At 35.4% G+C, this 14,489-nt stretch overlaps 1 protein-coding gene across 3 annotated transcripts in view; it reads left to right on the top strand.

Annotated features, from left to right (window-relative positions):
• Positions 1–14,489, top strand: part of LOC123541758 (A disintegrin and metalloproteinase with thrombospondin motifs 14-like) — a 76,352-nt gene that overhangs the window by 45,565 nt on the left and 16,298 nt on the right. The window contains exon 1 of one of the 3 annotated variants that reach the window (XM_045327345.2): positions 10,042–10,451. The exons of the other annotated variants lie outside the window; for them this stretch is intronic. Within the exon in view, the coding sequence (XP_045183280.2) occupies positions 10,154–10,451 (298 nt within the window). The 5' untranslated portion in view covers positions 10,042–10,153. Of the gene's footprint in view, positions 1–10,041; positions 10,452–14,489 lie in introns of those variants that run through there. 3 annotated transcript variants of the gene reach the window in all.

Here is a 14,489-nt window from a genome sequence, read left to right on the forward strand (position 1 = left end):
ATAAAAGTCGTTTTCGCATTATCTTATTTCCTAAATCTGTGTATGTGCCATATGTTTGTGTAAACCCAGAACGCTAGATATTGTGTGCTACTGAACATATATTTTTGTGTTCTGTTTTGAGTTTAACGCCGTTTTTCAAAAGTATTTCAGTTATGTAACGACGGGCAGTTAACCTAACCCGTGTTCTTAGATTCTGTACCAGTACAAACCTCTTCTCCGCAAGTAACTGCCAACTTCTCCACATGAATCAGACATGCAGGACGAATGATGTCAGTCATAATGTCTTTTATCAAATCATCATGAAGCACTTGCGACCCCGTGATCTCTCCCTATTGAGCTAAGCACAGGCACTTGGGGTCAGGCCCCCCCCCCCCCCCCCCACACACACACACACACTCCTCTCTCTTCCGCCCCTGGTTAAGTTTAGCGAGTATTTTTAGCATTTTATCATGTATTGAGCATAGGTGACAATCATAAAACGCATTTTGTAACAATTTCAGCTTGTTATAAAATGCATTTTTACCAGCAATGCTCTTAATACAAGAAGATTTGAAACAGTGAAAATGACACTGGAAACACTTGCTTGCCGCTTGAACCCCCGCTTTGTACTGTGCGTATCATAAACTGGGTACAAAAGTTAATACGCTTACGACTATATTATACCGGATCATCACTTTCTATGATAAAAATCCAAGTTTGGTACCCACGAACGATATGCGCAGTGCAAAGCAGGGATCAATTCGCTTGGAAGTACACCATACAAGTAAGATTGATAGATTTATGATAATTATTGATTTCTCATCGGAACTCGAACGTCAGTTGTCAGGACCGGTGTCATTTGACAGAATGGTTACAGAATCGTCGATTGATACCAGGGATTCATAGGTAGGTGCTAATTTAAAAGCTAAATCGACTATTGTTTTGACTTTCGACGGATCACTGATCAATTGGCCGAAGTATTGTTAAACCCTGCTCTAAATGAATTACTTCGAGGAATTCTGTTGAACGGCCGACCATTTAGGCCAAGGCCGCCTCCAAAAGATAAGAACGCTTGCCCTTAACACCAATGATAAGTAAAGCGCAGTCGACCGCTAAAATTTTAATGTTGTTCTAGTGACCAACCTAGGAAATGAGCTTTGATTTTGCGATACAGCCGCTGTATGAAAAGCCGTTTAAAGGCAAGCCAATTTCGTGGAACATATTTTTGTTTATAAGCTCACGTGTGTCATGTTTAGGCTAGCAGTAGTTGGGTGAGGATGGTGGGTATAGTTTAACACTAAGTGTCGACTTGCCTGCTTAGTTATTTGTACAGGAATAACCGGTTTGAAATATACACTCGTAGACTTTTATAATCGGTCACTGTTGTAATTGCGATAACTTGGATAATATTTAAAGTACATGACTGAAATGTTCTCGATCACCTTTGTTTCAATATGCTATTTGTTAGTAAGGGTATTTATCCATTAAAATGGCTTGAATCAACCGTGCTAGGTATACTTTATTGTTTTATTTTCAGCGTAGTCTTAACAAAGTATATGAAAATCATAGGTGACCAATTATAAATGTCAATGAGTGTATAATGACCAAAATGAACACACCCGTGAACTGCTCGTGTGTGAAATTGATTTATCGATGCACGTTTTATTATATAGACTGGATTGAAATAACAGAACAAGAGCACTGTAATGCGGACAAATGTACGCCCGAAGGTATGACATTCGACCCGTAAGTGTGACCTTGACCTTGAAGCGAGCCATCCGAAACATGGGCCATGAACGTCGTCCTGATGTTATAAACATTTGTGCCAAGTGTCTTTAAAATCCTTCAACCAGTTTAAGGGTTACAGAAACAAAGTTATGTGACCTTTGAACCCTACGTGTGACCTTGACCTTGAACCAAGCCATCAAAAACATGCGCTCTGCACGTTGTTTCAATGAGGTGTCAGGTTTCTTTGAAGTCCTTCAAGGGGTTCAAGAGTTACAGAGTGGACACGAAATTGCTAACGGACGGACGGACGGACGGACGTCCGGACAGACGGACGGACACCGGCGTCATAACATAATACGTCCCTTCGGGCGTATAACTAGCAGAAATTAAAGCTCTTGCAAGCCTACTGAAAAATAACATAACTTTATTTCTCAAGAGAACATAAATTCCTTGATTTTATCATCAGGACATCGCACTCTGAAAGACATGGGTTTTTTTAACAATGATCAGATAAGAAGTGACCTAGATCTAAACCATATATCAGTAAGAGTAGCCTGTCGCTTCTTACTATTGACAATAAATAACAAATGCTGATGGGATAAGGAGAATGCATTTTGCTAGGCAAATCCAGCTACCGAAAAGCCGAGGCTAGGTACTCAACAAATTCTCAACATCTTTTGTGTCTGATTGCCTAAAGTATGCTTATAATTATGCATACGAAATGCACAAAGTGTGTTGAGGGCCACCAAATATTTTATCAAATAAAATTTGCCCATAAAACGGTACATTGAATACCATATCTACTTATTTAATAGCCACATGCAAGCATTCATTTTATTATTTATATCAGATTTTTTCGGCTTATTACTTTCAAAGATGACAAAATAATCTATATTCAGCTATATTTGACAATTATTTCTCTTGTTTTTACCTTATCCGCCGAATGCGCGATTATTTTAAATGCTGATCGCTTTAATAAGAACATATAACATATTAAAAGCACATAAAACACTGTATAATAGTATAATATACCACCTATGCATCTTTCTAAAGGCCCCCGATGGTTTAAATAGGGTCTTTAGGAATTTTCAAATATATTTTATAATGTCAATTGTATGGCTATAAATGAAAAGATGGAGGTAGCACTGCTGAAACATTTTGATTTACGTTCATTGAAATTCTCAGCCTGACAACACGCCCTGCGAAACCGACTTAATTGAGAAATATTCTTCTGTAAGATGTTCCATGGGGTACATCCCCATCTAAATGAGGGAAAGTTGCAATTTAGTAATCAAATTTAAATACTCATTTTTTTCGTAAATGTGTGCGTGAATAATATTACATATGAAAATATGTAAAATCAGGTCACTATTATATCTACTTTTTCGACTTTGCTCTAAATTGAGAATATGTTGTATGACCTGTTATCAGTTATCTCTTTGAGAGTGCCTGTTGAACCGTAATTTTAACACATAAAAATTCGTCCCATGTGTGAAAAATTCGTTCGAATTCCTCACACGTTGTGTGACAAATACGTACGAATATGTCACACATTTGTGAAAATTTAGTTCTGTACTTATAACCTCCCCCAAGCAGAAACGTAAACTTCACAAGTCAAAAAAAGTAGAGAAACATATGTTAAAATATTGTTCATACGAAAATTTCACACATTCCCAACAACAGTTTATGCCACTTAGACATAATATTATCAGGGACGGGGTGTGGGGGGGGGGGGCATATTGTTTTCGCTATGCTTGATAGAGCCTCATTATTCACAGGATTACAGAACATATTGAGTAGATGATCCACGCAGAATTTGGGTCATTGTATCAAAGGTCACAGGGGGTAAAATGTCATATTCTTCAGCACTCTATATCTTGATAATCCTTCGACACTGATACTTCTGTCCGCCGCATTTCGTGTCCGGTTAATAACTTCATGGTTCACGGATTGGTTTGCAAATAACTTGGCACAAGTGTTGACAACATCATGACAATGTGTGGCATGCAAGACCCAAGTCCATAGCATAAAGGTCAACTACACAGTGCACATTGAGCTGTGTTGATTTTCACTATATAAGAGTTGGTGTCTGGGGCATAACTTTGCCATTCATAATGGGATTATAGAATGACTATATGTTAACAATAAGACCTGCCGTCCACTTACAGCCCGATGCTTTGCGGAAGGGTTGCCGATAAAATTTTGCTAGTTTCGGGAACCTTTCGGAATCATTAATCAATAAAATGGGCAGAGTCTTGCAATCGGGATCGTTCGGCATGTTTTCGAGGAGTATTTAAAACTTTTAAAATTTGGATGCCGAAGTTTATTAGATACTGATTTGGCCACTAAGTGCCAGAAGGGTTTCCAGAAGGACACGGAAGGGTTCCAGAACATCGCGAAGACATGCCGAAACATCCCGATTTTGGGAATTCCGCCTTCGGGAACCCTTCGGGGGCCTAGTGGACGGCAGGTCTAACATGAAAACGTGTCGGGTTTATGACCCAGGTCTGTAGTCAACGGAAAAGGTCAGAGTGCACTTTTGAACTTTGTTGATTTTCATTATATCGTTCTGCTATTCTGCTGGAGTTGTTCTGCTATTCTGCTAACTTTGACTCCCATTCTCCAAAAACAATCCAAATGTCCACTTCTGACCTTCACCCCCACTACACACACAAAAGAAGAAGAATAATTTGTCCCTACTCCCCCCCCCCCCCCCCCCCCCCACGACACACACACACACCAAAAAAGAAACTGTTATTTTACTGGAGTTATTTCCACACACGAATTCGTCACATGTGTGAAAAATTCGTACGAATTCCTCCCACATGTATGACATATTTGTGAACATTTCGTTGGTACCAAGAAGTGGTTAAAAAATGGGGCTCAAACATTTTACAATACCTACTTGTGACATATTCGTACGTATTTGTCACGTAATGTGTGAGGAATTCGTACGAAATTTTCACACGTATTACGAATTCGTTTGTGTGAAAATTACTGTTCAACACTGCCCTTATATTATCTCAGCTATATATTGGGTTCGTAATTAGTATCAAAGTCGAAGCTGAAGTGAAAATTATCAACAAGTACGAGAAGATTAATATTGTTAGGGTATGAAAATGTAATAGAAATTTGGTTTAAATCGATCCTCATTTAACAAAATCCCCAAAAGGACAATTCAAGAATATATTTTATTCTTACCAAACGTAGATCAAAACTTAGGCTTAGTATGACCTTTTTGGCATAACTTGACTGAAGAAAGTCCACGTATTTTTACTGAAAATGTTGCATTTCCTTCTGTAAAACTATTTTGATCTTATATATCCTGACAAAAGCAAAGATTTTTAAATTAAAATATTTATTCTAATGTCTACACTACTAGTTATCTGGACATTGTGATTGGGCCAGTCAATAACATTTAGTTAACTTAAAATACATAATCAATATCTTTTAATAAGCCTATAATTTAATTTCATATTTTTCATTCATAAGGGAGGTTAGGGGTGATTTAGGCCAAAGTGACACGTAAATCAAATGCATCCGATATTGACCAAATAGTTATAAGATATTCGTCCCTTACATATTAATTTACGGGTTAATGTGCGAGATGATATTTGTATAAATGCAGCTGATTCTCTACACCTACGATTGATTAATATACTTTTAAAGCCATTTTTCAATCGTATTTTGTTTACATAACGGCGAACAAATCTTCTGCTCGAAGGTTCGGTAAAAGAACTTCCACACATGAATCGGAGTTGAAAGACAAATTACACTGGCTGCATACTATTGATAGAAAAACACTCGACTCTCCAGAGATCAAACTCGACACATTCCTGTTCAAACCCTCGTGTACTCAGCTAACCATGAAACATATATAAAGATAGCGTAATTAAAATCGTAAGTATCATAAGCTTATCAGAGGATAAACGTTAAAATTGGACCCCTGTAATCATAGTGATCAGTACTATGTTCAGATATAACACCGACACAGGTAAGAGAAACAACCAAAAGTGCTAAACTGTACTAAACTGTGTCTCTTTATACATTCTTAGGATAATGATTGCAAAGACCACTTCCAACATTTTACTGTAGGACTCTAGCAGCAATAAATCGTCCTTGACCCAAGTCCCGTCTTCTAGCTAACAAACGACTCAGGATTTGCTAAGCATCATCGCAGAGGAGAAAAGACTGAGGTACCAATCGGAAAATACAGTTACAACAATGGGCACTAAGATACATCAAATGGAAAGTAAGATAAACCAGATGGACCAGTTTCACTCTGAAGTTTCAAATGAGCTGATGAAAGAAAGGAACATAGCCAGCTTATAGAAACCATGTATTGCGGAATTATAGATAGGGCATACAATTGGTGCAATTTGAGGACGTATTGTATTTCATATATAGCATAACATCAATTAAAATAAAAAAGTGTCAACCCAAAGGTCGCCCAACACGATATAAACGAAAACGTAGTAGGTTCGGTTTGATTAAGCCCTCTAGCCCAGCGTAGAACAGACCTCAGCATTTACACGTTATAAGTACCAGACATCCGCAGATGTATTCATACGGCGGTGCACATGGAACCTTCAATGATGCACATAATGCAATTCCATGAAAAGCAGCGTATGGTCCCGAGATAAATTAACGGCTGTGCTCTAAACGAGAAAACAATGGACAGAACTAGACAATCTGGAATTTAGAGAGGGGATCTGTGGTTACGGAGCCTACATATGACAAAAACTGCCAAAAGACAAAATTGAAAAGCAGGCACCATATCCAAGGAGTGATTAAATAATACCCAATGCTTTTAAAGCGGGAGGATTGGAGCCACCAATGTACACTAGCACTAGATAAATGTTGTGCTGAACGATCTGAAGAGAGATCGAAAAATATCAGGTACCATAATATAACATTTCATGACATACGATAAATAAGCATGCCAATGTAATTTCCTCGTAACTTCTATATAACATTATTTAAGACGTTTTTATCAAGTTTAAGGAATAGGGTGTAACATTTTGACTACAAAAAGGCACCTCTTCGCAGACAAACGTAACATAAGATTTTTATCTGAATCATCCATTTAACTTCATAAAACGCTACTAAGGTCGTAACAGTTTGAATTAAAATACACATCTCTTTTCAGACACTCGTATTATTGGTAACAGCCAGGTAACATCCATGTAACAACAGTGTAACTGTATTAAATTTTGTATGTAAATACTTGAATCTACAGTGTTAATCATGTATTAGGTTTTATGAATGATATACTGTTGTACATCTGATGAAATACTTTATTTACATATACCAGACGACGGTTAATTATTTTGCTGGATTGATGGGATATTCATGGCAATAAGAAAGGAAGGTTGTCACATGTAGCAACATAATTATGTAAGTACTATAAGGTATTTCATTTACCCCCACCCACATTGCAAGAAAAGTTTCATTGTTTTATATTTTATACCACATTAATTATGTATATAGAATAAAAATAAGATGAGCTATGATATTAATTATTTCTGCTTAAAGATAGCAGGTAAGTGTTTCTAAAGAAGCTACATTCATTGTTCAGGAGGTCACGCTTCATTAATGTGATATGTAACAATTAGCAAGCCAACTGTAACTGATAGAAGACCACGGCTTTATTATGAAAAGTATCTGTATACAGTAACTAAAGGTCATTTCTATGGGGAAGTATAAACGAGTTCTGATGCTGAAACATTGCCTGACTTGAGGAATGTAATATTCTTCCGCCAAAGAACTAGTATATATGTCCTGATACAAAGATGATAATAACCTTTTGGTTACATACCTATCTACATTAAAAATGTAAATATTATGAATATATTCAAAAACCTCAGTATTTTCGACAATAATTAATTAAACAAAAGAATAAATACAACGACACGCATAACATAAAACTCCATATGGACTTCAGGCGTCTGTATAAGGAAAATATTGACGTTTATCTTATCGGGGTCTGGAAATGTGTATGAGATAAGGAAACATATTTGACATCTGAGAAGGAAGTATTTCAAACTAACTGGTAAAGTTATATTCAAAGTATCACCAGTCCATTAGAATAAGCCCAGAATGATCTTGTTCTGTGCAGAGAATACAAATTTAACACTGAGGAGATACCAGGCAAAACTAAACAAAATGATCTCCCGAATTTAAGAAACTATTGTTATTTACATGTAGACAGGCAGAACTAACAATTCTTTGCCGCAGTACACTGTAATCTGTTGAAGGTTTAACATGTCGAGTGCTACATAATTTCACTTGTCAAAATATATCCTATTAGCAATTTCTCGATGCTGCAATATAAGCATTTACATTCAAACATTGCTTTTATCCTTTCTTATGGAATTGATTAAATTTCTTTCGTAATGCATAAATTACTTATGTTCCGGCCTATGTCCAAAATGTAATGTCTTCGTTACAAAACAAACAAACAAATTTATCTGCAGTGATATAAGAACATGTCCAGCAACTTTTATCACTAAAAGCTTGAAAAGATGCAACATGATTCAGTACATATTACGAGAAATATTTGTACTTGGTAAAACACAAATCCCACATTGGTCAGTAACAGAGCAAGGGTATAAGGAGTTTTTTGGAACTTCGTCAAATAGTTCAAAAGGTCATTTTCCGACGTTGTCTGAAATTGTCAGTATATGCCTTAGAGGTTATCTAGGCATTTCAGAAATAATTTCAGAGCAATGTGTTGATTACAATCATAGAAATGTTTACCGCTGTTACCATGATTGCAAAACTGCTTGTAATTCAACTCGATTAACACACACGTGCGGTACATCAACATGCAGTTAATAAAGGTGTGATAATCTTGTGATATCTTGGTCGAAAGTAGCAATAGAATGGAAATACGAAACAGTAAGGTACTTTATTACTGTAATACAATAGGTACATGAATGCCTAATTTTTCTTCCTTTTTTCAATTTTTATCATAATCAAATATGCGTGTCAATTATATTTGATTAAAACGAAGACTGAAATTAACCGTTCTTGAACTGTTAGTGTCACAGTCTTGTAGAAACGAGAATAGACGGAAATTTATCGCAAACACCACTGTAACAACACGTGTGGCTTAGGTGAGTTCCATGTATTACAAATGTTCTGTTACTAGCAATAACAGCATTTTTTAATTGTCGTGTGGCGGCTGTATAATGTATCCCCTTGCTTGACTTCTCTTACGTTATATTTCAAGATCCATTGAGCCCATGAAGCTCAATTTTCTTATGATAACAGTTTAGAATTACACTTAAGCCGTTGAAAGGCTAGAAAGGTGTTGCACATTTCATTACCTCTCATGGATCGAATGTTCTCATAGAATTTATTAAGTATCACAACAGCAGTCTTTAAGTGCCGTGTGCGGCTGTAAGAAGCATACCCTTACATAGACTCAGTCTTGTTTTAATTTTTGGTCCTTTAGGATAACACAGTCCATTCAGTTTTACTGAAATAGAATTCCGCTTAAGCTGGTACTACGAGTACTTTAGACATGTGCCCGTGTTTACTCTACATTTCATAATTTCATATGATGGTGTGTTTGTATGCGTGTGTGTTCGGGTTAAACGTCTTTTTCAACATTTTTTCAGTCATATAAACGACTAATTGTAGCAGTGAGTACAATGCCCTACTTTATAGTGTTGCCTCTCTGTAATATCACGCCGTAGACACGTGGCATGATACCCCACCCAGTCACATTATACTGACACCGGGCTGACCAGTCCTAGCACTTTCCCCAAAATGCTAAGTGCCAAGCGAGGAAGCTACTAGTACTATTTTTATGTCTTTGGTATGACGCGGCCGGAGATCGAACCCACTCGACGCTCTACCACAAGGCTACCGAGGCGGTTTCATATGATGGTAGAGCGGGTAGTCTCACAAACAGTCGAAACGAGGCTAAAGGGGCTTAAAAGTGTTGCATATTTCATTATCCCTGATGAACAGATTTAATCAAGCAGAATCTGCGTTCTATGATTCCAAAGTATCCTTGTATATATTTTATTAATAGGAATATGTAATTCAAAAATTATCAAGAAGGAAAGACCTCTATATATCGGGTAAATATGAAAAATTAAATTATATGTAACATGCTAAAATGTTATTAGCATGATATTTCTTATTGTTATACTCAAGTATGTATTTTAGATAACAAGTGTAATCGACCTGTCCTATGAAACCGTTCAGAGTCAAATGAATTCGCAGTTAGCTGATGTCGTAATTTTAAGTAAGGACATTTTTCACAATCAATAAAAAAGATTAAATATCAAACTGACGAGTATGCTTAAATAAATAAGATGTGAGGAAGTTAAATATTCATTTAACGCAGTTCTTTAATCAGAATCATTTCGACAATTTTGCTTTACAAACTTAAAAATTTAATTAGATACAACATCAGTTAAGGTTTTACATCATGGCAACAACTGTACGCTACACTAAAAGTTCGGGTGTCGTTACACCTACCATAAAGCTTAACGAGCTGGAAGCAAACGAAGGAGACTATGCTGTAATAACACGCGGTGGTGATATGGAGGAAACTTATCAAAATGTGAAAACAGAGAGAAAAGCAAACAGAAATAACGTAGAAATTTCAAAGGAAAAACTGGATAAAACAAAACTTTTGAAAGTTTTGCTATGCTGTGTTGTGTCCGGTTTGGTTGTGGCAGTCGTGTTATCGAATTTGGTTATATTTTCCATACTTCAGAAAGCTGGTATGTATGTATCATTAAAGTTTTATTCTTAAAGAAAAGCTTTACTTCTTTTCAAACAAAGAAGTCTGTAAAATATGTGTTATTATGCAACAATTCTCACTTTGTACGTCACAATTATTACGTCAAAGCGGCGCACTGTATTTGGAAAATATAATCAATGATGTATGTGCTAATCCTCGATAAAATGTTAGAATAGAATTTAAACAAAATCAGCTTGGCCTTCGTGATATTATTCCATCGCATCGAAACTCAAAACAATGATTCTATTAAACGACTAATCACTGTTTTAGATGAAGCATTTCTTAATAACCATCAATGGAAGAGGTTTGGTTTAATTCTTTTGACAATTTTCACCAAATAACAAGAGCTGATTCGATTTTTGAGAGGAAATGAGTTAATGTCTTAATTTAAAGAAAAGAAAAAAATAGTATGAAAGGGGAATATTTTGATCACAAATACAATTAGAGTTAAGGGCTTTGTAACCACACATGCAGATGATACTTATAAAGAAATATTTTCAATTTCAAGTCATTATCTTTAAAAGTACCAACAATTTGTCTATAAACAAAGCTTTAAAAAAAAAAATAAACATGACAATAATTCCAACAATACCAACTTGGTGACCTTGATCTTGGGTATAATGAGCCTAGTCCTTGCACATAAATAGTTGGTACGCTGGACAATGTTTATGTGAAAGAACAGATTCAGGCAATAAAAACAAAAATATACCAGGAAAACAAAGGTTGCAGAAAAACATTAACCTAAGATATGAATGTGGGCACGTTCAACACTTTGGTGACTCAGACCCTTGGTATAATGGGCCCAGCCCCTGCATAGACATTTGTGTACAATGTTTATTTGAAGTTACAGTAAGTTATAAGCAATAGTAACAAAGATATGAATGAAAAACATAGGTTGCCGAAAAACTTTAATCATGAAAGCTGACGCCGATGCTGACGCCGACAAATTCCCTTTTATAGCGAATATGCACTTTTCTATTAAATGTTTCTGCATTATCAAATCATTTCGAATCAGATCGAAAGCATCTTTATGTTATTGCCCAGAAGAAAAATATTATCAATCACGTTTTGTCAATGTTGTCATAAGTTCACAGATCTGCTTCCGTTTGAACGTGCGCACATTCAAAGTTTATGGTATACTAATTCCTTAATTATTTTGCCACTGTTCGGAGTTCTAGATATACCAACAATGATATATACTTTACTATACTTTTATGTTACGTCTTAAAACACAAGTTTTGCGCAAGGCCGTGATTGCAGTAACCTGCATATTAAATAGTCTTTTTTTAAATGGCGGAAGCTGTAATCAAATATCACATAAATCTATAATATGTAACAAGAAAAAGATATAAGATACTAAGGAATACAAGAACGCAACCAAGCACACAATTAGGTTTGACCGAGTCTGGTCAAGAAAGGTTGAATATGCAAACAGATCTCATCCTAAAGCACTGGCTTAAACGGAATCTTTTATAAAGAAATTTAGGTGAAATCAGACAATATATGAAATACTTTTAGAACTAGGCGGGTCTTAAAATTTTTTGGATGGACGCACGCACGGCCGGAAACATGGATAAGACCAATTTTATATGCCCACTCCACTGAGTGGTGGATGCACAAAAATGTCTTTGGCGGATGCATGGTAGACGTTGCTGGAACTCAGCCTATTTCTTAAACTCTGTGGTCACGTTTTCTACTTAATCATTATCAATATTCTTCAAAATGTTTGTCTCCATGAAATGTAGGAAAAGTTCACTGTGTTAAATCATTAAAAATACTTCGTAAATGGTCTGCCTACTTTTCATACACATGGTCAGACTGTCCCTATAAAATCTACTTATATAAAAGTGACAGAAATGTTACTTCGATGATCTGATGCTACGCTTGTTGAACCTCTTTCAGTTTGCCGTAACAATCCATTTTTCTCTTAAATACCATTTCGAAGTAGGATTTCACAAATCGAGCTGCGTAGTCCGACCAATTAACAAACGTTCTCCTAGTAAACATGTGACATTTTATATAGGATTATTAAGGATGTACGGGCGTTTTTGTTGTTTTTTTAGGACATCCGCCACTTTGATAAATGTTTCTTCGAAAATTGCTTTCAAACAAAGTTTTCCCAAAGTTATTGCTAAATCATTAAATATGGCTAAAAATGTACAAATTGACCAGATAGATTCTATCTTTTGCGAAGAAAATAACCCTTATATTTTACTGGCATTTGCCTGAAATGGACGTTCGATTTTACACTAGGTTAGAGGTAGGTAATTTTAAATATCTATTAATGTATATCAGGGATTGTTTTGACATTTTCCTGATACATATAATGATAAGCTATAATTGAAATAAAAATTTTCAAGATAGCACTTTTATCTAGAAAATATTAATTTAAACAAAAAGCATAAAAATATAAAAATGCACCAGACCAGTTTTTAACAGTATTTTTTTACATTTCTTTGATGCGTGGTAACTCATTTTTTTCCTTAACATTTTGAAACATATTTATGTGTCATTTAAGCTGCAAAATATTTTGTAAATCATAAAGTCAGAATTTCTTTTGGTAGATCTAAATACGCTTTTTTCCATTGAAAATAAAGTGAGTTGGGTAATTATGTCAACATGATAAAATGAAAATGATTTGTTAGTGACATTTATGCTAATAAATTTACGTGCATTATACCCCTTATTTTCACATTTTTATGAGTTCACCTGTTAAATTTGGGGAAAATGATAAAACAAAGTTTTCATAAAAGTTAAATTCTTTGTTTCTTTTCGATAATAAATATAAATATAATTGCGTAGTGGTCGCATGTAGCTGCAGTCATATACTCTTTGAATGCGGTCCTAAGATTGCCTTTTCGGAACACACAACAGTTCACACACAGAACTTTCTTTTCCTCTTCTCTTCTTTCCTTTCCCCGTCTGGATCCGCGCATGGATATCATATAACATGACACTTTTGATTAGATCAATGTTGATTTGAAATAACTAAGAAATATTCAGAAAATAAACTCGAATTATAGAATATTTCAGAATTGAAACAAAGATCCCAAGTAAAAAACTTTATATTATAAATACATTTATTGGGAAGTTAAAAGCTATAATCATATTTTGTGTTAGGGAAGTTATAAGATATCAAAGTTTGTTTTAGGGAAGTTATAAGATATCATATTTTGTTTTTTTGGGAAGTTATAACCTATCATTTTTGGAGGGAAGTTAAAAGCTGTAATAGTTTGTGTTGGGGAAGTTTTAAGCGTAAGATTCAGAAAAAAATAAAAACGCTTGTCAAACACCAGAGGTTTCACTTTTTACCTGATTGATCAATTATTTAAACCTGTTAGTGTTTAATTTTTTCTTGTTGCAGATAGTCCTACATATCAAGCCGTTGATAAATATCTAATCCGCGATTATAGTCAGCTAAAATTTGTATATAGCAGGGCCGATGGCACCGAAAAGCACTTACGCATGGACATAATATCAATTTGAAAAGTGAAGAAAATAAATATGACCAAAAATGGCATCAAATGGCATCAAAGTCAAAAATAAAGAGCGGTTAGTTCGTTCTTCATGCCAAGAACCATTGGAACTGTCAAATTCCAAATCCTGATTAGCTCTACTTAATGTCGTAAATTGGTCTGATCTTGTAGACCATTCAATTAAATCTGTGCCATTGCATGCCATATTATAAATTTGAAACCAAGGAAGGTATGCAGCTACAGTAACTGTTGTACACCTATATGCCCAGAGGAAAACTTGGCATATGGCATTACTCTCAACTAAGTGCACGTGGCAATGTTCTTGTTAGTTCTGGTCAGTCCATCTGTAAATGTGTTTTTCTGTAGGTAAATTCATCTGTCCACATGGCTTTCCACTAGTCAGTTCATCTGTCTGCGTGGCTTTTTATATCAAAAAGTTTTATACATAATGATACAATACTAATTAATGAAAAACAAGTAAAGCTTTACTTTTCACCAAAGGTTACTATTAATATGGGGTGGATGATCCGGCGTCCGTATTT

This window comes from Mercenaria mercenaria, chromosome 19 (assembly GCF_021730395.1).
Source record: "Mercenaria mercenaria strain notata chromosome 19, MADL_Memer_1, whole genome shotgun sequence".
Taxonomy (NCBI): Eukaryota; Metazoa; Mollusca; class Bivalvia; order Venerida; family Veneridae; genus Mercenaria; species Mercenaria mercenaria.